This window comes from Triplophysa rosa, linkage group LG4 (assembly GCF_024868665.1).
Source record: "Triplophysa rosa linkage group LG4, Trosa_1v2, whole genome shotgun sequence".
NCBI classification, from domain to species: domain Eukaryota; kingdom Metazoa; phylum Chordata; class Actinopteri; order Cypriniformes; family Nemacheilidae; genus Triplophysa; species Triplophysa rosa.
In genome coordinates this window covers 11,301,416-11,324,386 of record NC_079893.1, presented here as the reverse complement: position 1 = coordinate 11,324,386, position 22,971 = coordinate 11,301,416, and the positions used below count along the sequence as shown (strand labels likewise).

At 39.0% G+C, this 22,971-nt stretch overlaps 1 protein-coding gene across 4 annotated transcripts; it reads right to left on the bottom strand.

Annotated features, from left to right (window-relative positions):
• Positions 1 to 424: 424 nt before the first annotated feature.
• ncapd3 (non-SMC condensin II complex, subunit D3) lies at positions 425 to 22,921 on the bottom strand. Of its 4 annotated transcripts, none has more exons than XR_008962869.1 (36): positions 22,823 to 22,921; positions 22,312 to 22,490; positions 22,021 to 22,183; positions 21,689 to 21,864; positions 21,276 to 21,443; positions 20,859 to 20,920; positions 20,651 to 20,738; positions 19,904 to 20,037; positions 19,746 to 19,818; positions 19,534 to 19,659; positions 19,144 to 19,396; positions 19,005 to 19,043; positions 18,793 to 18,912; positions 18,632 to 18,705; positions 18,328 to 18,462; positions 13,756 to 13,976; positions 13,292 to 13,483; positions 8,408 to 8,505; positions 8,214 to 8,323; positions 8,029 to 8,136; positions 7,832 to 7,940; positions 7,593 to 7,694; positions 7,062 to 7,300; positions 6,415 to 6,494; positions 6,192 to 6,329; positions 5,928 to 6,061; positions 5,123 to 5,319; positions 4,905 to 5,015; positions 4,595 to 4,759; positions 4,355 to 4,476; positions 4,178 to 4,245; positions 4,022 to 4,063; positions 3,664 to 3,726; positions 3,410 to 3,467; positions 2,122 to 3,266; positions 425 to 628 (listed from the first exon to the last, which is right to left on the bottom strand). XR_008962869.1 is itself a non-coding variant. In XM_057332589.1 (36 exons), the coding sequence occupies exons 1-36, from the start codon at positions 22,872 to 22,874 to the stop codon at positions 618 to 620; spliced, it is 4,275 nt and encodes a 1,424-aa protein (XP_057188572.1). In that variant the 5' UTR covers positions 22,875 to 22,921; the 3' UTR covers positions 425 to 617. The 4 variants fall into 4 exon arrangements, 2 of the variants coding, with proteins under 2 accessions (XP_057188572.1, XP_057188573.1); XR_008962870.1 differs by having other exon boundaries at positions 4,355 to 4,449; XM_057332589.1 differs by having other exon boundaries at positions 3,202 to 3,266.
• Positions 22,922 to 22,971: the final 50 nt, after the last annotated feature.

Genomic DNA, 22,971 nt, shown 5'->3' with positions numbered 1-22,971 from the left:
GTTTCTCTCATCTTTCGCGCAAATCGTCATGGGGCGTAGGAAACTTTTGGATAACAAATTTCATTTTTTAATGTTCCATTTATAAAGTCTAAACATTTAAATAATAGGCTCCACAATTCTATATTAGCATAATATAGAAATTGCTCGTTTTGATAGATTATATACATTTAGTAACATGGCATTGCCTTCTGGCCTTGTTCATCTAAATAACTTGATATGAAATGTGTCCAGGTCTCCCAGATACCTAAAGATAAATAAAAAGATATGCTTCATTGAGTATTTTTGTATTTATTATTTTACAAAAACAATTTAATCTGATTAAATCAGATTAAAACTAATCAAACAAAATTACATCAGATTAGTTACTTTACTACAAACAGAAAACTTTTCTGTTTCCAACATTATTTAAAATATCTTCTTCTGTGTTTTGATAAAGAAAGTAAGTCATACAGGTTTGAAATGTCCTGAGGGTGAGTAAATGATGACAAAATTTTAGTTTTTGGGTGAACTATCTCTTTAATAACATGGTAGTAGTCAGTCAACCAACATCAGAAATGTTAGTGTGGTGTTCTGCAGGCCAACATCTGTCCAGGCCTCTTGATGTCTTCATCTGGGTCTCACAGAAAACCTGCAATAAAGACCATACAATTCATACCTATTACAAACTGTAACTGCAACAATTCTCTGTGACAACCACATGAACAGAAATGGAACCAAACTGTGAACAGCTAGCTGTTGTTGATGACATCACCCTTCACAGGGGATTCATTTCTGCATTTTAAAGAAATTTAATTAATCTTTCTTTGCCAAACATGTTGTTTAACATAGAATAATGCCTTATATTGTTCGGAAACTTGCCATTCATAACAACTTGGACGTTTAATTCTTACCATAGCCTACTATTATTAAAATTGGGCAGTTCAATACAATTCACAAAAGAAGTGAATGTGAAGTGAACGTTTTGATACAGAGAACCTTGTTTTTAAAACATTATTGATCTTCCAGGTTAATTCATGTATGCATTTGTTTTAAGACAGACAATAGGCAATGTATAACTAATAATGGGTATGGCACAAATGTGCAGTGAGAGTAAATATCTGTATTAGAAGGACAGATCTTTAGAGATCAGATTGAAAGCTATAGCCTAAGGTTTTAGTAGCTTCACCTTTTAGTACACATACGCGCGGCTCTTTCTTTTCAAATGTAAAATATTACGATTGATAAGTATGGGGTTCCATTTGTGCCAAAAAAGTGTAGACTGCTTTATGCCTTGTACTATACATTTGTCTTTGTCTACGATCATTGCCTACTTGTTCAAGTAAATCATTATATGACTTATGTCGTCTCTTGACATCATCATGCTGTCCTTTTCTGTCATCCTTATTGTCGTTTTGTTCTGTCATCTTTACTGTCGACTGTATATGTAGTCCTCCATGTCATCTGTTTGTCTTCCTCCATGTCGTCTGTATGTGGTCCTACATGTCATCTGTATATGTCATCCTCCATGCTAATGTTTGTTTGCAAACAGTTTTGTTAACACTGAATCAAGCCACAATATAATCCGAAAAATGTTTTATTGGTCATAAAATATGTTGAATTGCTTTAAATATAATCAGCTGGCTAGATTTAAACAGCCATTGCATAATTATTGGAAGACATTTGTTGCACAGCACTGACTAACAGCATAGTGATAAAATAGAAACAAAATCATACAACAGGGATGATAACATATACAGATGACATGGAGGACGACATATGCAGATGACATGGAGGACGACATATACAGAAGACATATACAGATGACAGGAGCACGATATATTCAGATGACATGGAGGACAACATATACATTCGACAGTAAGGACGACAGAACAGGACAACAGTAAAGATGACAGAACAAAAAGACAATAAGGATGACAGTAAAAAAGATGACAGTAGGTCAACATATACTGATTTACCTGAACAAGTAGGCAATGACCATAGACAAAGACAAATCTATAGTTCAAGGCATAAAGCAGTCAACACATTTTTGGCACATATGGAACCCCATAGGTAAGGGCATCAAAAGTACCGAAATAAAGTTTTGACGTGCGCTCGCTCATATAATTATTATGGATTACTTACAGTGCACACGTGATCAGTCCTGGAAACGACGTCATCGCCGCCATCTTGTATGCTACAGAAGCTGTGACGGCCGCTGCTTAGTATAGGAGTAACATTAGTTGCTAAAGTTTGTATTTAACGTACATTTGCTTCATTAAGTTTTTCCCTATAAGAAATTTCCCTCTGACTCCCTGTCGCTGCGCACTACAGAAGCGTCTCCTTTTGTGCGTAGCATACAAGATGGCGGCGTGATGACATCACGTTCCTGAACTCAATAAGCAACAGATTATGTTAAATATGTGGCGATGCGCTATTATACTGAACTCACCGACATGGATCGCACACCCATAAACGTCTTTTATTTGTATTTTTTCATTAATCCCATAAACACATGCGATCTGAACCGCAATCTCTCACGGCTAGGGCCAACAGGGATACAGCTATGTCCAAATTTCGCGAGATTTTATATTTAGGGCGAGATTGTCGTTGTCATAAGGAATTATACAAGCATATACAATTTCCTCCAAGGCAAAAACAATCGCCTGCGAGCTCGTACGACAGCAAAAGTCACAGACCAGCATTGTTTACATCACTCGAAGTGGTCTATATAGATACTCAACTCAAAATGTTCATGACTGACATAATATTTTTGATTAGACTTGCGGTGTACTTACCCCAAAAAGTACTGACAAGGCCTACTGTAACTAGGCTGGTATCTAGTTATTACAGTATTTAAACAGTATTACAGTAAAAGTACATATGCATGTGTAGTATTGTAAAATACACTGGTACCAAAACATAAAGAAACAGCTAAAAGAGAGATTATTTTGTTTCCTTTAATATATTTCATATTACACATCCTTTAGTTACTACACATTCTCTTCTGATAGAAATGGCTGGATTGATGCTTTTCATATGACAGTTTACAGAAGAATGTGACCCGTGAGACAGAGCATCAAAAGCACATTCAATAAAATTGCCTTTGACGAGTCAAACATCATTTAAACAGGGGAGGGACAGTAATCAAAAGGGCTCATTTTAAAGGTCCAATGAACTGAACGGTACAATGAAAAAATACAATATATGCACATTAACTACAACCTTTTTTGGATCTATTTTTTTTTACAAGAGGAGATTCCACATTCCATTGCTTGTGCACTGGTTTTCTGGAAAAAAAAAATACAAATTGTGCAAAATTGTCACAAAAGCAGTTCTCTCATCCAAATTCTATTTTAATATTTAGCTTGTTGGTGTAGATTAAGTAATGGAATATTGTAAATTCAGCTCAAATTATGTAAAATGTACTTACTGTTTCTCTGGTGACATCAGATATAAAATGCTTTCTTCTTCCTCCACATTCTTGCTGCCTGTAAGACAAATTTTAAAATGTTCACAAGATTCCATTAACAAGTACTGCAGTCTTTAAATGTTCTCAACATGCCACTTTTACATTCAAGCACTGAATTTTCAGCACAAAACGATGACACCACTACCACCAAGCCGATCTAATAAGAAAGGTCTTAACCATTGAACAATGGTGAACAAGTTAATATATTAACATACCTCTTCCAGATTCACTGCAGATTGCACTGACTTGCTCTCCAAACGTCACCTCATTGATGCTTGCTAAAAAGAAACAGAAAAGATAAATGTTCCTCAAACAAACACAGTACCTGAGGTTGATGCATTTCAATGTAGAAAGTAGAAAAATAAATGTTATATCTAACTTAATAAATGGGTTATAAATTGGATCCAGAAAAATGCCTACCAGAATAAAGGCAAATCTGAATGTGATAACCAAAGAAACATTTTTTGTAATTACTGGATGAACTAAACAAGAATGGTTCAACAAGAATGATATGTGAAGAAGAATCAACACTAAATATGGACTAAGTTCAGCATATGCTGGTCTGAATCTTACCTTGCGGAGTACTAATGGCTCTCCCAACCTGTTTTGCTCGTCCTGTCAGTAGAGAAGAAAGGAGCCTTACAAATCATTTAACTGATAACATCAGAACTATGCAACATTTGTATAAATTATACTGTTCTGTAGTTAAAAGGTTTTGATTTGGTTCACCTGTCGAAATCACTGTAAAGGAAGGATGGCTCCTGACGGGGGTTACCATGCCAGCAAAAGTGCGCCGTCTAACAGAAAGAACAACATAAATACAATGTAAAACACAATGCAAATATGAATATTCATAACCACAGTTCTTATAGTGGATCTGTTCAATATTACGTGGCTTTTTTTTACCTTAGTGCATCAGCAGATTTAGGGGTTTGTTTGGATCCCTTTGTACCAGGACGGAGAGGTGTGGCAAAACCCGACTGATGTCCGACATTTGGTGCCTGGGCAGGAGAAGCCACAGCATTACCCTAATGTGTAAGCGCCGCATAAAGAACAGAAATAAAAAAATGTGAAACACCAACAGTAAGGAAACCGATGGGAGCTAGAATCACTGTTGCCACTTGTTCATGTGTATGTTTGACTCACGTTTTGTCTGGGTGACAGCGTGAAGTTGGCCAGTTCCTTCTCCATCTGCTGCTGCTCTTGTTTCTGCTTTTCAAACTGCTTCATGTTATATTCCACCTCTGCAGCCAACTGCTCATCAGCTGCGAACAGCTCCTTCACTTCTGAACGATAGTCCTGCATGGTCACCTGTCTCACACACATCAACAGGTTTGTGCCAAAAAACTGACTAACGAGTGGCATATACAGTACAGATAGGGTAGATGAAGCACAACCAAACGTACAGCCACCCAAAGGTTTGTCAGATGCAGATTAAGATTTTTTGATGCATCACCTGCAGGTAGGCCATAATGTGTTTGAGAACAGGCGAGTGTTGCTCTTCCAGCATATTCTTCAGACTGATGATGATTGGAATAACATTCTCTACAAAGTTCTTCTTCTGGACCTGCACACAGAATAAACAAGTTCCAAACCTCATGCTGGTTTAGCTGCAGCCATTACAGGACCTACAACAGTTCCCCTCCTCCCTTTACCAGCAGCATGTTTTCTTACCTGTGTGATCAATTTTTTCTGAGCCACCTGTAAGACGGCTTTAGCCATGGCCATCTCGTCCTCCTGAGGTTCCTCGCCTGCAGCAGGGCCACTCATGGCTGTCAGCTTCATCTCCTTTAGGGAGAGCACATCAAATGTGTCTTCAAGCAACTCGGAGCCATCGGAGTCCAAAGGCAGTTCAGAGTCGACAAAACAGGCTTGAGAGTAGAAGAATGTGTAAGTGTCACCGGGATGAAACAGTACAGTTTTTCCTGCTCTGCTACTGAAACTACAGCTCTGATTTAAAAATGATTGATCTTGTATTCTGAATAGATGACAGAGGCAAAAAGGGCATCATGAGACAATATATATGAAATAACAACACAATTTTGCTGTTCCCGCTGGGTCACAAACCGGACACAAATACTACAGCAAGTAGCAATGTAACAATATCAAAATCTCACTGTACGATAATCCCTCGGTATAAAGTCCACGGTACAATATGTATTGCAATATTTAAAATGACAAATGATGACTTGGAAACATGCCATAAGTATCCTCTTTTCTTTATCCTCTTATCATAAATGTTGCTTAGAGGTATGAGATAGAAGACATAAAAATCCCTTTTATAAAATAAAATAATTGCACCAGATGGACCTTGCCAAATGTTTTTTTCTAACATTCTTTATGTTAGGCCCGGAAGACCTATCGTTTCATACAGTCATGTGACCACGATAAAATTGAGAAAATTTTGCTATTGCGATAACGCGTTATCAATAATACTGTTACATCCCTAATAGCAAGCAAACTGTAGCAGAGCTCTCACCGAGGATGTCCTGGCAAATTTTGGTTGTGATACTGAAGCGTTGCTCATCTGTGAAGTTTTTCAGTAGGAACTTGTAGATTCTGAAACGTTTGCCTTGATTCTGTGGACCTTTCAAAGAAAACCTGCTTTTCTCACTGACGAGAAACACAAACGCACATTTTTAGAAGTTAACCTCACAACATACCGCATTATAATAAACACTGATTCCAAACCACTGCAAAACAAACAAATATAGTTCGTATCATGAAGAATTTCAGCATGTACCTCTCAGTTTGAGGTAATTTATTATATTTCTTGTGTTTATCATAAGAGTTAAAGTGGAAAATGCACTCAATGAAGTGTTGGGAGAACATGAGAGGGCTCTTCTTAAGCAGGAGATCAACCAGGCAGTATTCACAGAGACTAACAACAAAAAACAAATTCATTAATCACATGAATAATCATGGCATTAAAAAGATAAATAGGTAGATAAGCCTTTGTTTCTTACTCTGCAATGGCAGGATCTGAATCCACGAGAGTAACAGCGAATCGGAAAAACAGCATACCTTTCCATTTCACATACTCCTCCTGTTAAAGAACAAAAAGCTGATGATGCCACTGATGATATTAAGGACTATAGTAGTGATGGGTATAATGCATTACTGTAATAAGATTAAGATTTTGAATAATGATGTAATTACTTAAAGGGATAGTTCACCCAAAAATGAAAATTCTGTCATTATTTACTGACCCTATTGTCGTTTCAAACCTGTTTGACTTTAATTCTTCGGTAGAACACAAAAGAAGATATTTTGAAGAATGTTGGTAACCGGCACCTCTCACTTGCATTGATTTTGTGCCTATACAATAGAAGTGAATGGGTGCCGGCACTGTTCGGTTACCAACTTTCTTCAAAATATCTTCATTTGTGTTCAGCGGAAGAAAGTCATAAAGGTTTGAAATGACATGAGGGTGAGAAAATGGACAGAATTTTCATTTTTGGGTGAACTATCACTTTAACCATGTACCTAAATTTAACATACAACAAATCAACAATATTATTGGTTACTTTTTATTTTAACAATACAACTACATGCAAGCCTGTCTTATAAACATCGCAATCACTGAGGATTTCCCAAAGATTTACAAATATACCTGTAGTAAGTTTGTCAGCATAATGAGGGTTTGCTCTCTCACGATGCGCTCTTTGTCTCTCAGGCAGGCTGAGATATTGGGTATATACCGGGTCACCGTGTTGGTGTAACGCACGCAGAGATCGCACATGACCACCACCACGTTACTGCGCACGGCCAGCTCTGTGCCCACCTCCAGTTCCCGTGCAAACACCGGCAGATACTTTAACATCAATTCCTCATGCTGCAGACACAACTTGCCTATGAGACACAAACAATAAAGGTCCAACCGAACTAGATTAGACACAGTGAAACAGGAAGGGGATTGATCACGTTTAGTCAAGATCACACTACCTCGACCAGCCTAAACAACACGAGAGCCAGATTAGATTTTATTTTAGATTTGACTGCCTTAGAAGCCAACTACATACAGTACATAGTATAGGAATAGCAATGAAGATGTGGAAGAAGTAATTAAAACGACATCAAAACATTACTATATAACAAGACATAAAATACACGGAAGCAAAGAGAGTGGTTGTGAGATTCGCACCTAATGCAATAACAGCATGTGCTCGGACCACTGTAGGCAAAGAATTGGCTTTGAACTGAGACAGAGGCTGGCTGGCAGGCAGCTCATTTCCTTCAGCCTGACCTGAAAAAAAACAGTCTGTCAGACAAAAGTTTCAAAGCAGCATTATTGTATAACAGGTACAAGAATTCATCTCAGTCTGTGCAGATAAGAATGCTGGGATAGGAGTTCAACAAAGCTAAAAGAGCTCCATGGCTCACCTGACTGCTCGGAGGGAGTGAGAATGGACTGAACCAGAAGGAAAATTCTTTTCCCCACTTTAGAGGGGCAATGGAGAGAAGCAACACCAAGTGTGTAAAGATGCTTCACCTGTGACAACAGAAGAAAAGTTACGATCTCTGAGATATCAAAAAATACAAAAAGGTATGATAGGATATCTTTTATATGAGTTTTGTACCAGCAGATCCTCATTGATGTTCTCTGTTCCCTTCTCATTTAGAATGATACTGGACAGATATGCTTCACACACTGAGACCATTTCTCCACAGAAACAATCTAAGAACCTCTGAAACACACCCACAATATTAAAACAATATAACTATGGCACATGTTAAGACCTTCTTGGCTATGGGTTGATTTTACCATTGTGTCCTGAGTGCAGTCTGACTTTGCAAATCTAAGCAGGGTATCCACACAGGAGCTGATCACCTCCAAAGGCAGACTGAAACTCTTCAACCAGCCCATCAGATCATCTATACAGTACATACAGAAGTTAAAATATGCAAAAAGTTACATTGAGATTTAATCAATATTATTACACACAACACAACACTTACCTACAATTCTGCTTTTAGTGTCATCATTGAGATTAGAGGAAATGTCACCCATAACGCTCAAGATATGACAAGTCATTGTAACTGAAACGACTGGTGACCTGGAAACAATTCAAGAAAAACAATTACACCAAATATAAATCTGGATCACAAATCTAGATCAAAAACACAGCATCACAAAGAAAAAACAAACAAAGAATTGAAAATTGAATGTGCAAAGCATGAGGCTATGGCTCTGTCGAACACTAAATGATTAAAATCTACATTTTTATGATATAAAAGACACACATTCATTAATCTCTTTTGTTTCTACATTACCTCTCGGCACACAATAAGCCTGTTTTACACCAAAGCAGAGCAACAACAGTATTTCTTTTATTTTTTTAATTAATGTACTCTGAAATGTAGGGTTGGGTATCGTTTGAATTTTAGCAATTCATTCCGATTCCAATTCCGTTTATCGATTTCCATTCTTATCGATTCCCAGTTTCAATTCCACAGTTGAAGTAAAACATTTAGATATCAACCTGAATGGTCCTTTAGCCTGCTTATTGGCTGGTTTGCAAATATATATATATATACAGTGAGGGAAATAAGTATTTGATCCCCTGCTGATTTTGTAAGTTTGCCTACTTACAAACAAATGAAGGGTCTATAATTTTTATGGTGGGTTTATTTTAACTGATAGACACAGAATATTAAAAAAAACAGGGGAAAAAAATGTTATATAAAGGTTATAAATTGATTTGCATTTCAGTCAGTGAAATAAGTATTTGATCCCCTACCAAAACATAACTTTGTACTTTGTGGAGAAAACCTTGTTGGCAAGCACAGAGGTCAGACATTTCTGATAGTTGGTCACCAGGTTTGCACATGTGTCCGGATACATTTAGTCCACTCCTCTGTCAATCTTTAAGGTTTCTTGGCTGTCGCTCAGCAAATTGGAGTTTTAGCCTCCTTCACAGAGGTTCTATAGGACTAGGGTCTAGAGACTGGCTAGGACATTTAATGTGCTTCTCCTTAAGCCACTATTTGGTTGTCTTGGCAATATGTTTTGCGTCTTTGTCATGTTAAAGGCCTATATGGACCACAGATTAGTCCTGTCACTTTAAGAAAGTACTCCTAAATCAGCTTGTTATGTATATAAAAGATGCCTGCCAACAGAATCTGTATTTTCCAGTTCAACCTCTCCAACACCATGGTCCAGACCAAATAGGTTTTAAAGGATGTCAGCGACAAGATTGGAGACCTGCACAAACCTTGAATAGGCTACAGACAGAAGCTTGGTGAGAAGGAGACGACTGTTGGTGTGATTATTTGGAAATAGAAGATATACAAAATAACTATCAAATGCCCTTGTTCTGGAGCTCCCTGCAATATTTCCCCAATGGGGTAAAGATGATCATGAGAAATGTTAAAGATCAGCCCAGAACTACACGGAAGAAGCCTGTTAATGATTTCAAGACAGTTGGGAACACAGTTAGCAAGCAAAACATTGGTAACACATTGGTAACACGCTATGCCACAGTAGACTGAAATCGTGAAGCACCCGCAAGGTCCTCCTGCCCAAGAAGGCCCGCCTGGCTCGTCTTAAGTTTGACAATGAACATAAAAATGATTCAGAAAAGGCTTTGGCGAAAGTGCTGGCACTGCTGTGAGACCAAAATGGACTCCTGTGTTTGGAGGGAGAGAAATGCTGACTATGAGCCCAAGAACATCATGTCTACAGAGAAGCACAGTGTTGGAAACATTCTGCTTTAGGGCTTTTTCTCTGCTACAGGTATACAGGATGACTTCACCGCATTGAGGGGCTGAGGGACGGGCCCATGTACCGTAAAATCTTGGACGAGAACCTCCTCCCCTTAACTAGGTCACTGAAGATGGGTCATGGATGAGCCTTTANGTGCTGGTCATATAAGAGCCTTCAGCTCTTCTGCATTGTTGGGTCTGGCATATCGCATCTTCCTCTTCACAATACCCCATAGATTTTGTATGGGGTTAAGGTCAGGCGAGTTTGCTGGCCAATTAAGAACAGGGATACCATGGTCCTTAAACCAGGTACTGGTAGCTTTGGCACTGTGTGCAGGTGCCAAGTCCTGTTGGAAAATGAAATCTGCATCTCCATAAAGTTGGTCAGCAGCAGGAAGCATCAGAAGCGTCTCGCCTGGGCTAAAGACAAAAAGGACTGGACTGCTGCTGAGTGGTCCAAAGTTATGTTCTCTGATGAAAGTAAATTTTGCATTTCCTTTGGAAATCAGGGTCCCAGAGTCTGGAGGAAGAGAGGAGAGGCACAGAATCCACGTTGCTTGAGGTCCAGTGTAAAGTTTCCACAGTCAGTGATGGTTTGGGGTGCCATGTCATCTGCTGGTGTTGGTCCACTGTGTTTTCTGAGGTCCAAGGTCAACGCAGCCGTATACCAGGAAGTTTTAGAGCACTTCATGCTTCCTGCTGCTGACCAACTTTATGGAGATGCAGATTTCATTTTCCAACAGGACTTGGCACCTGCACACAGTGCCAAAGCTACCAGTACCTGGTTTAAGGACCATGGTATCCCTGTTCTTAATTGGCCAGCAAACTCGCCTGACCTTAACCCCATAGAAAATCTATGGGGTATTGTGAAGAGGAAGATGCGATATGCCAGACCCAACAATGCAGAAGAGCTGAAGGCCACTATCAGAGCAACCTGGGCTCTCATAACACCTGAGCAGTGCCACAGACTGATCGACTCCATGCCACGCCGCATTGCTGCAGTAATTCAGGCAAAAGGAGCCCCAACTAAGTATTGAGTGCTGTACATGCTCATACTTTTCATGTTCATACTTTTCAGTTGGCCAAGATTTCTAAAAATCCTTTCTTTGTATTGGTCTTAAGTAATATTCTAATTTTCTGAGATACTGAATTTGGGATTTTCATTAGTTGTCAGTTATAATCATCAAATTAAAAGAAATAAACATTTGAAATATATCAGTCTGTGTGTAATGAATGAATATAATATACAAGTTTCACTTTTTGAATGGAATTAGTGAAATAAATCAACTTTTTGATGATATTCTAATTATATGACCAGCACCTGTATATGGTTACGTATATAGGGAAGCATTTCTGATTGGCTCGTGAAGCGTTTGAATGACTGTATATATATTTATATTAGGGGTGTAACGATACACTCAGCTCACGATTCGGTATATATCTCGATGCTGGGCTCACGATACGATACACATCTTGATATTTTGAACAAAATTCAAAAATGAAACTGAAATTCAAATAACATTTATTTTCAAAATATTAACAATTTCAGTAACTTATTTTGTTGCACATACAACTTAATAGAATTTTAACATTTTAAGGCTTAACTGAAATTAGAATTAAGATCAGTGTCAATTTTGATAGCAAATATTGATTTAGTTCTAGTCAGTCTTTTGACTAAAATGCAATTTAGTTTTAGTCACCCCAATTTATCATAGTTTTAGTCTATTTTTAGTCAACGAAATCTACATTATATTAGTCTACTAAAATCTATCTGGATTAACTCATTTAATTGGTGTAATTAAATGTTCCATACCTTTATTTTTCAGAAAAGTTGATTAACTACTGGATATTCATTGACCATGAACGACATGTAGCAGTTCATTCAGTCTCATTTTGACTCAATTGACTCGTTCGTTCAGGGAAGGGCGTGTTCATTCAGTACATTCAACCAATGAAACGCTCTGACAGAGCTCACGCTCAAACGCTATTGGCTCGTGTCTCTTTGAAGCTGCGCTGTCTTTGCTTGAGACAGTAATGAATGAGAAAAATCTTTCAAAAAGACATATTACATAAACTGTATTACATTTCTTCAATCCTGCAAATCACATACTTGTTTTTTAGCATGTCATTCGATCTTTTAATATACAGTACGACTTAAACTAACATTGGCATTTAAAAACATTTGTGCTGCCTTTGTAATGAGTTTCGGGGTGACTCGCCTGCAGTCACGCTTCAAGTTTGCTGTGTTTGAACGGCGATTGTGAAGGAAAATAAGATGCTGAACGAATAGAATTAAACATATCGTAAAATATCCCCATCTCTCTACGATGCGCATCGTAACATGTTTGCATCGCGAAGTATCGTAATACGAAGTATAGTTACACCCCTAATATATATATATACAGTATATACTGTATATATATATATATTGTATATTTATGAACACTGTTTTACACAAAAAAACATGTCTTTTAAGGTATCAAACTTTGTGTTACTGGATTCATATTACTTCCTAGTCATTTTTCTAGTAATTCTAATAACAGGGAGTGTTTTTGCTTTTTCTTTGTTTTGTCTAATCATTTCAATTCGTATAACCATAGTTTAACTACATCATGGTTAAACTGTAGTTACTATAATGAAACTATGGTAAATTTGTGGTTCCTGTGTTTTACTGCAAATACTATAGTTAAACTATGCTTACTATAGTAAAAAATATGGTTAATTTTCATAAGAGCTTTTATTGAGATATCAGCAGATCATAGGTTAACACATTTCTGAAAATATGTACACAGAAATTGATAAGAGGAATTGAAATTCTCATTTCAAATATCCGATTCTTATTCTTTTTTTTCGATTCCGAATTGGAATTCGGAACCCAACCCTACTGAAATTTAATTTACACAAGAAGGGGGACCATGTTTACACCCAAATGAAAACATATGGATTAATTCTGATTAATTTCTACGCAGTACTGTGCCGGTTCCATGAACAGCGTGAGCTCTGTAATGTTTTTAATATGTGCTGCCAAATAAATAAGTACTGCTTATGCACTGCTGTTTGAATCAGGCTGTACCGTAAGGTTCAACAGATCTCAATTTCACATAACCTGACAGTGCTTCATTATGTCTCTTTTCTGACCTGACTGTGCGTTCCCAGGTCTCTAGCACGGTGCTATAGTTGAGTTTGGGTGAACAGCTCGCAATTTTGGCTAACAGCAGCCAGGCGGCAGCAGCCCTCTCTCCCTCTGTGTGTGAGAGCAGACCGTTAACAAAGGCGGGAGTGAACTTCTGCTGCGGAGCCCACACGCTGAAAGCCTTGCTGAAATAACGGCTGCAGAAGAAAAGAAAATGGGAATAAGGAGAAGGTTGATGATATGATGACAACAGTTATGACATTGACACTTAAAGATGGTGTTTATGCAGTGCCCTAACACGGCTCAAACTAGACGTTGGTATGACACTGTATAGACCAATTTCAATGCAAATGGAACCCAATTCATATTCCAAGTGTCTCACTATGCACTGTGATGCTGCCGGTTAGATGAAAATCATGGAACGGATTTAACTGACCGTGTCTGTTTAGTTAGAAGATGTGCAACTAACCTGAGGTCTTCACACTTTTCACACATTAGTCCCAGCAAGTCCCAGGCTAGTCTCTGAGAGGTGTCGCCATGATGATATTTGCCTTGACTCTTAATGTGTGCGAGGATGACGTGGTCCAGGCACTCTAGAGCCTTCTCCTGCACAGAGCTCTCAGAGTCTATGACAGCCGGCAACACTCCTCTCAGCCACGCCTCCTGTACCTCCAAATTGTCAGGCAGAGCCTAGAGACACAAGAAAGATGATTGAATGAAAGAAGGTTATTGTGACATGCAGAAGTGAGGTCACAGAGTTAAGTGTATATACAGTGTAATATATTAAAGCAATAAGCCCCAAGACACCATAGCTTACAGTGATTTAAATATATATGCATATGCATATAAGATTTCATAAGCTAAAACACAGCAAATAAAACAATATTAATTAAAAAAAATTTTTGCTTGGCCAAAGAATGTAGTTCTTCAGAAACAAACAAAGTGGTTGCCAAGCAACAGACACAGCAAAATATAGTGGCTCAGTGATTTTTTTTACAAAATGAATTGAGACAAATTAGAAATGAACAAGCGCCTTTATATTAATTCTCAAATGCTGCAATTTTTTTTAAAACAAAAATATATTTTATGTCAAATAACAAAACTAAATTGCAATTTTAATTCCAAATCAAATAAAAATGAATAATATAAAAGTCTCTTTAATGTAAACAAACTAAGACTTTGTTTGCGCATTTCTGGTGTGCATCTTGAGACAAAACAATGGCACAGGCATATTTTAAGATATGTCAGGTTATTTTCAGTTTAGAAAGCTTTAACAAAAAAACATCCTGAGCCTGAACTTCTTTTTGCGGGGTTGCGAGAGTAGACACATACGCAGGGTTATTTGTCAAACAAAATAGAACATTTTTTTTAACATTATTTCCCTTGAAACTAACTAGTAACAAGCCGTTTTTGAGCTTCTCAGATAGACGTTTCTTAAACTTTCATGCTATGCCATGTGTGTATGGATCACAGAATGACTCGAAAGAAGTAGGGGCATAATTATAACCCACAAAACCAGTTTTATGCAATTATGTTACATAAAAACATAGCTTAACATACTAAATTCAACCGAATTCAGCATAATAAAAATACTACTTTTTAAAAAGAAAACAAATAAGACTCACATTTTTTGTCCTATTGAGGGTGGCATTTTGAGAGCAAAATAAAGTGACTAGATCTCAGATGAATTTTGTACTCTACTAAACTAATTTGTGCTCTAGTAGTAATTTAATCATTAGTTTCATAGGTATTAATGGTGATGATATGGCACAAGTCACATCCACAACACATAGTAAAGAGATCACAGTTGGTCAAAGCAGGTTAGCATAAATGAGCCCTCAAAAAAAGCTAAACTGATCACCTTTTTGAGCTCATTTATTTTTTATAATAATTAGTGGAGGCAGATTTATTATGCATTTTTAAACTCCTACTGGCAAATTGTGCACTACAAACTGTGAAACGAAAACAATATAAATTCCTATTAAAACTACAAAGGTTACGGAGTCAGCAGTGAGTGGTTCTCTTTACATTTGTTTGAGTCATATCAACCACACAGAATAGCAGGAATATTAGGCTGCTGTCACTAATGTATTGCCATCCAATTTCTTTCTCAACTTTTTACGCTCACTTCAAAACAACAAAAACGACCATGTTTATGACTTAGCTCTGTGAGATAGGTACAACAAGCTGTGAAAAAGTCTGAAAACAATTTAGACATTTTAGAAATCGATCCTTGATATCTCGATCGCAGTTAGCGCGCGCGTGTGTGTGTGTGACGCGCAGAAGTGGAAGTGGAGATCTGATTAGATGATTTGCCGAAACAACACAATGTTATCGGTCTTTATGTCACAGTCTCTTTTTTGTGTATGTTATATTTGTAATGGACTTAAAAGCTGACCCCCGCTTCAGGCTTTATAAACGTACATGCTGTTAGGCAATCATTTATTTGCATTCGCATAAATTCGCCCCCTTACCTCTCCACGAACGTGACCGCGTCCAGGGTATTTGTCCCCAGACCCGCTATTTTCGCCAACGGACCCTTTATTCTGCCATTTGGCAATTTAAACGCATTGCTCTGCCCACTATACTGACATGGGATATGTTATGAGCAGAGTTGACCAAAGGACCACTATTCTGCCCAATGGCACATTACGCATCACTATACTGACATGTGATATATGCTCATGCTGACATGTGATGTGTGAACAGCACAGCTCACATATAGGCCTACACTCTACATAACGATACTTTACACATCATTATACTGACATGTGATAAATGATGACCATAGCTGACCAAAGGACCACTATTCTGCCCAATGGCACATTAAACCAACTGACCAAAGGACCACTATTCTGCCCAATGGCACATTACGCATCACTATACTGACATGTGATATATGCTCATGCTGACATGTGATGTGTGAACAGCACAGAAGCGCTAAACGATTCGTCAAAGGGCGTGGCGGCGACGTTTATGTTAGGGTTCGGAACCGAGTTCGGGAACGCTCGCAGGCTCCGCTCTTTCGGTATTGTGTTCGGGCAGGTGGCCGCTAGAGCGCTCGTCGAATTTCGGAGTCGCGACACTCTCCGTCGCCGTACGGGAGCTGTACCGCCTCCAATCGACGCAATGAATTCAGCGACGAGGCCCTGCGGACGAGTGTTTTTACCTCCACTGTTCGCACCCTGAACGACGTCACAGGAAAACCACGGCTCACGCGCCGAATCGTAGACCTCCGAAGGGGATTATATCCAAAACCCGGCGCGATCTGAGCGTGTCAGCGAAACCGCTATCGGAACGAATGGCAGTAAATTGCGTGCCACAAAAAGCGCAATGGGATAAATTGACGGTGGGCTTTTCGCAGGAAGAAAGCAGGAAGTCGAAATCGCACACGGTGGGCCCCCTCGTTACACCCGGAGTTCCCCTCGAAAATCCTTTCAGCCTGGTCTCAGGCTGGCATTGACTTTTGCCTTGCACGAAGAGCCTTGTGGAGGGGCCAGTGGGGGGAGGGGCTCGAGATGCCCCAGGAAATGTGCGGCGTGGCACGTCTTCCCCAGAGCCTAGAGGGGGTCTCGCGACGTACGAGAACCCAGAGTCTCATCGACCCGCCCCCCAGCGCGCCTGTACGGGAGCCGTCCCAGACCACCGCTAAACCAATACACTTCCCACGAAGGCCCGTTCAAGGCTCCCGATTGCCAGTGGCCGCCGTAGCACGTCCGCGGCCATTTTGCCCCATGGTAGCGGGTAAGAGGGCACTTCAACTTTCCACCGGTCACAAAGCAAGCGATAGGTCACGGACGGGCGCTTTAGCGCTTCTGCAGTCGGTAATGGGTCAGTGGGCAATTTAACTTCCCTCTGGTCAAAAACTACACGATAAGTTACAGATGGGCAGAGTAGTGGTTTCGTTGACAACGAGATAGAGCAACAGACGCCCCTTGTGGTGTCCATTTCGTCAATGGTGGGGGGGCGCCTGGCCTTCTCTGGTTTAAACGCAAAACTGCCAGATCATCACCAAATTAATGGGGCATGCGGTGTCCATTTGGAGGTTACGATCCCTTCGCCCCTCTAAACATCCGTTGGACAGGTAGTTTGAATGGCCGTTTTTCCACGAACACACTAAATTCCCTTACTCTCCATCCTGCCGACTGTTTGCTGCTTGTAACTCTTCAACGTGACGTCTCCACTCCGGCAACCAAGACCCGCCCCATTTTAATTCTGATTGGCTAGTAATGTTTGGTTGGTTGAGAGTGATAGTAGTGTCCCTCATATACCATTGGTAGGCGAGCTTATGAAATATCAAGAAGCTTTTTTAAAGTAAAGCTTTTTTCCGCATCAAACGCCGCAAGCCGGAGATCCAGCACGGTGACGGAAAACTTTAAGACCTGTGTCTATCAAGATAATCTTTACAAATCAGAATTTGCTATTTCTGAACCATAAATACAATCGCATATCGCAAAAAGTAAAAAGCTAACATGAGGCTATAAACAGACTACACTACAGTCGCTCGATATCAACGTCACCATTCAAACTTTATTAAAAACGTGTTCACTGCTAAGAAGTTATTCCGTGAATGAATCTTCATCCACTTTTTTAGAGATTTGTTTCCATTATTTTTATGCGTGATGACGTTTAACATCCCCGCCAAAGGATGTAGTCGCTTTTAGCAACTTGTTAGCAACCACAGTTAAGACATGATAACGTGGGTTATAACTGGTTTGTTAAATGTTACAGAATAAAACAAAGATATTTATAAGTTTCATAATTTTACGCATTTAACCAAAAACCCATTTCACTTTTGGGAATGGAACCAGAAGTGCTAAAATGCTATCTCACTTGCGGGTTTTGCATACAAAAATACATTTTCCCTGCGGTATTCTATTCTAGTTTTTGTGTGTGCCATAACTATTAGTTTTTATGTTTTACCAGTAAAGTGACAGAATCAGCTGACTAGTTAGCCAAAAAAGGGAAGAAAAACGTATATCTTTAAAAGATGAGAATTAGAAGCAGCATCTAATGTGGAGTAATAAGAGGAGGAACTCACCGCAAGAAGATCCATAAGGCACTGCATGGCTTTCTTCTTCACTGACACAGCAGGATCCCTGCAGCGATCTGACAGAATACTCAGATTCTCTGCACTGCATGAGACCACCCCATGCTTCAGCAGACTCATGACAGTCTACACAAACACACGAAACACAATTTTAGCTATTAAGACAGAAAACTGGTTCTGTCTGAATAGTGGTTTATCTGCAAAAACCAGGTCACTTAGAAATCACCATGTTATTGACATAATAAAAGTAAAACGTATTCACAGAAGAATATTGCTCTATTAATGGGTGTTGTACCTCCAGTGCACTTTTCCTAGCATTGGTTTTTGGGTCACTGACATGCTTCTTAAACAGAGTCATAGTTTCTTCATCTAAAAAATAACAACAATAAAATAAACAGTTATATAACACCCAACAGAATGAGTTAAGACTTAAATATAAATTCCCTTTAAACTCACTCTGTAAGGTGGCGTTGATGTCACTCCTATGGGTCGCCGTGATGCTTTTGTGCTTCGTCAGCTCAATGGTTCTGAAGGTCAGGGCGGTTTTCTGTCCTGTCTCTCCTCTCTTCAGAGTTTCTAAGGAACACAACACCAAACAACAAATTATGCAACCACTGCCTTTCAAAACGTACCTCACTCATTGTATTTTACACACTGAACTGTCTTACGCTCAGAGCGGCCCGTCTCCAGCATAGTCTGAGCACCTGCTGCAAAAACAACGAGCTTGATCAGTATTCAATCACACTGATCTGAAGAACCAGTCATATAGAAACAAGCTGCAAGCAGCTGTAAAGTCATGGGACATACTGTTGGAAAAGAGTTCATGGACACATTTCATGGCATTCTGGGAACGGAGCTCCAGACACAGGGCCAGGCAGTGTAGTGCGTGACCTCTGACCGTGGGCGAAATGTCATTACGATGACCGTAAACTATGTTGTGTACCAGGAACCTGTGAGACAGGAACACTGCCATATCAGGGTCCACCGTGTCATCCACGTCTCTTTCGTCCTGCTCCAGAAGCGCCATGGCGATATCCAGGGCAAACATTCTGAAGGCCACCTGAACACAGGGTTATAATATTTTTAGTCGGGAAGAGACTAGTGCATCAAAGCACACAAACTGTTTATTTTAATCAAGCTTTAACCACAACCTCCCACAGCTGACTGTCACATCAGTATGTCAGTTATACTCCTCACCTTATTGTTTCTAGAGTAGTTATGAAGCCACTTAACAAGGGCAGCGTAGTCCTGACACGGCATCTTAGCCATTAGTTTCCCAACAGCTTGTGCTCCACTGGCTCGATATTCAGACTTCTCTACCATCTGGAACACACACAAATCACTGTTCATGTAAAACTGTGCATGAAAACTGCTTGAATGTTTTTTCAAATCTTAAAACAAAGACAAACCTGATGACAGATGTGTTGCACAAGAACCCTTAAAAGTGGCAATGTGGTCTCTCTCTGCTCATCAACAATGTGGCTAGAACACATAACCCACAGAATTGAAACATTTAAACAGAATGCTTATGAAAAAAACGAAGGAAAAAGGTTAAGCAGTAACTAACCTAATAAAGAGGACAGCATGGTCTCTGGCACTATGAACAGCCTGAGACGGGACAAGAAGACACGGCTTGGACCGCTCTTGTGTTTTCATCATTAGAATCACATACAGCAACTTTCGGAACACTCGACGGCGACACTGCAAAACACAAAAGCCAAACACAAAAGCCAAACAATTTAATCGAGTGATGTATGCACATGGAAACAAGTTAAAAGTAGTGGTGCTCCTTATAGACGGTTTCAAAGCAACAAAATAAACAAACGTTATGGCACATGTGTGCTTTTGTTGCCCGAACGTAACTTTCGCTACACATCCGCGAAGAATAGTGTTCCTGCAGATTATTTCTGATAACAAGCAAAAGAAACTTGGCTAAACTTGCCTCTCCCATATTTTGAATTTAGATTGCGATACCAAGGTCAACCTTTAGATGTCAATGTCCAAATGTGACAAAGTTACACAACCCATTCAACTAATTGTTTATTTAATAAAATTAACATACAACAAAATGTAACAAATCATTTATTTAATACAATTATTACACAATAAAATAATAATATAAATTAATATAAATGAAAATATAAATAGTTATATTATTAGCCAGTAGCCAGACCAATAAACAAACACAGTCCAGAAGTTAACTTCGGGCCAGGCACATGTGGTCTACATAATTTATCCTCCTTATATATTTGATCTAAAAAGGAACATCTGGAAATAGAATTAAACTCAGATTTAGATTTAACTCTGCACCCACCTCATCTCCTTCACCATGAATGGCCGAGCAGAGAATTCCCAGTCCATGATAGGCCAGCTCAGGCAAGCTCTGTAATTGGTCGACATTCCTTCGTAAACAGAAAAATAACAATTCTCAGAGGATTAGTTTGCATTAGTCATGTTATTTTAGAGAAGTTTAGTTTTGTAGGCATTTATAATTTTATTAATAAGTTTTCTTGTGTATTTACCTTTTCTGACTGAATGACAGATCCCCAATGACTGGTTCAAAGTTAGTAAGCCCTGTGAAAAGCTGAAAAAATAAAAATATATAGAAAATCTCACAAAGCAAATTTCAAGTTTAAAAAACGGTTTCACTATAAACTGACAGACTTTGACCATGTGTCATACCAAAACATAACAGAACTGAAATCAATACATAGCAGTGCATGTTTGCCTGCAGAAACTATGAAGAGCTTATGTACCAGAGCTCTAATGACTTATTCTCAATGAATGGAAAAGAAACAAATGGAATTGAAAGTAAATACTATAAACGACTAAACCAAAAACTATTTCATGACCAACGGCAAAGCCTCGCTATACAGAGGTCTGCATAGTAGCATTGAAAGTTAGTTATTCTGTATTAAGTATCACCATTAATCACCAACCTGAACACAGCTGTCAGTACTCTGAGGTTTGTCTTTAAGAGAAAAATTCCCTAAAAGTCGCAGGAGTGTGCGAATCAACATGACAATGTCCTCCCTTATTTTCAGCAAGTCCTGTGCTGAGAAGTACATTTCCTCCACTTCATCATCTTCATCGCCATCAATCTCCATCTGTTGGGAACAAACACACCATGATGTACATGTACACTTAATATTACAACTCATTTGGACATTACAATGTTGTACAGTATATCATTTACAATGGCTATTATCAGACTTAACACGTTTATTTCTGATTACACTGACCAGTGTTTTTTACACAAATTTCCTATTTACTCAAAATATATAAAATAAACAGCTATGTAGACCCAGGGTATATAAAAACCAACAATGTCACAAAACAAACATTTCTTTACCTCCTCTGACACTTTCTTGGGCGGTTTGGATCGTTTGCCAGTTTTTGGATCGCCCTGTGAGCTTTTCACAGAATCTTTCTTCCGTTTCCTCCCAGAGTCTTGAGGCCAGCATTTCAGAGGCATGTTTAGACAGGTGTCAAAGAGGATCTGATGGTACACCTTATTTGCAACGCTCCCTAAACATGAGGAAAAAGCCAACCACAAAGCCAATTAAACAAACAAATCAGGGTATTATCACTGATATTTGTGTCAATAACAGTAAGAGTAATAGCAGATGGATCTGATCTGATATACTGCTTTTTTACTGCAATGTTTGAGATGTGGAAACTGACCTGGTATTTTCAGCAGCAACAAATAAAGTGAAGCTGCCTCTAGACCACACAATCTTTGCTCAAGACTGGGACTTTTGCCTTTCGCGCTAAGAATGAAATAGGAAAGCACAGCCACCAATGCTTTTGTAGAGACACCATTCTCACCAAACACCCCCCATACACTCTGCAAAATAAAAACACAGTCAAGATATATAAGAAACAATATTATGTTTCACACTGAGTTTGTGTAGTAAAATAGCTCGTGGTGAGGTATGGACATGATGAAATCATACAATAAGTAACATGTAATACCTGTGTGTCATCATCATCATCATCATCAGCAGCAGCAGCAGCATCATCGGTGGAGAAAGGCAGCAATTGCATGTAAACTGTTTTGAAAACATCAGCATTTTCCTTGATCTCCTCCTCAATAACAGGGTCAATAGGGTCAGTGTGGGTGAACTCAAAATCCCACACTGCATCCACCCAAGCTGAAACAAGTCAACATATATTACTACGGCATGTTCTTTTAAAAACAAAACATTACTGCTTTTGCCACATAGCAAGAAAACATTACCAATGTTTAACTTTAAGAAAATGTTATTTCTCTGTTATAGTCAAACGAAAAGCTTCATTCGCGTTAAAACACACTAAACGACAGATTTTATAACATATTTTACACTCCGTGACCCGAGAGCACAACAATCCCCCAGAATGACAGCGCCGTTTGGAATTCTTTATAATTTAAGGTTTAATTCAACTATAACCAAAATCGCTTAGCAAATGTTCCCAAGACATATTCGTAATAAAAATGTAACTGTACCTGTAGACACACTGCTCAATTTCAATAACTGTAAAGCGCGTATCAGCGCCATGTTTAGTTCAAAATAACGCGCCAATGCTGCCCGCTGGACAGCACGTATCCCACTATGCACTGCGGCTCAACCCGGAAAAATAACGCTACAAATCCTA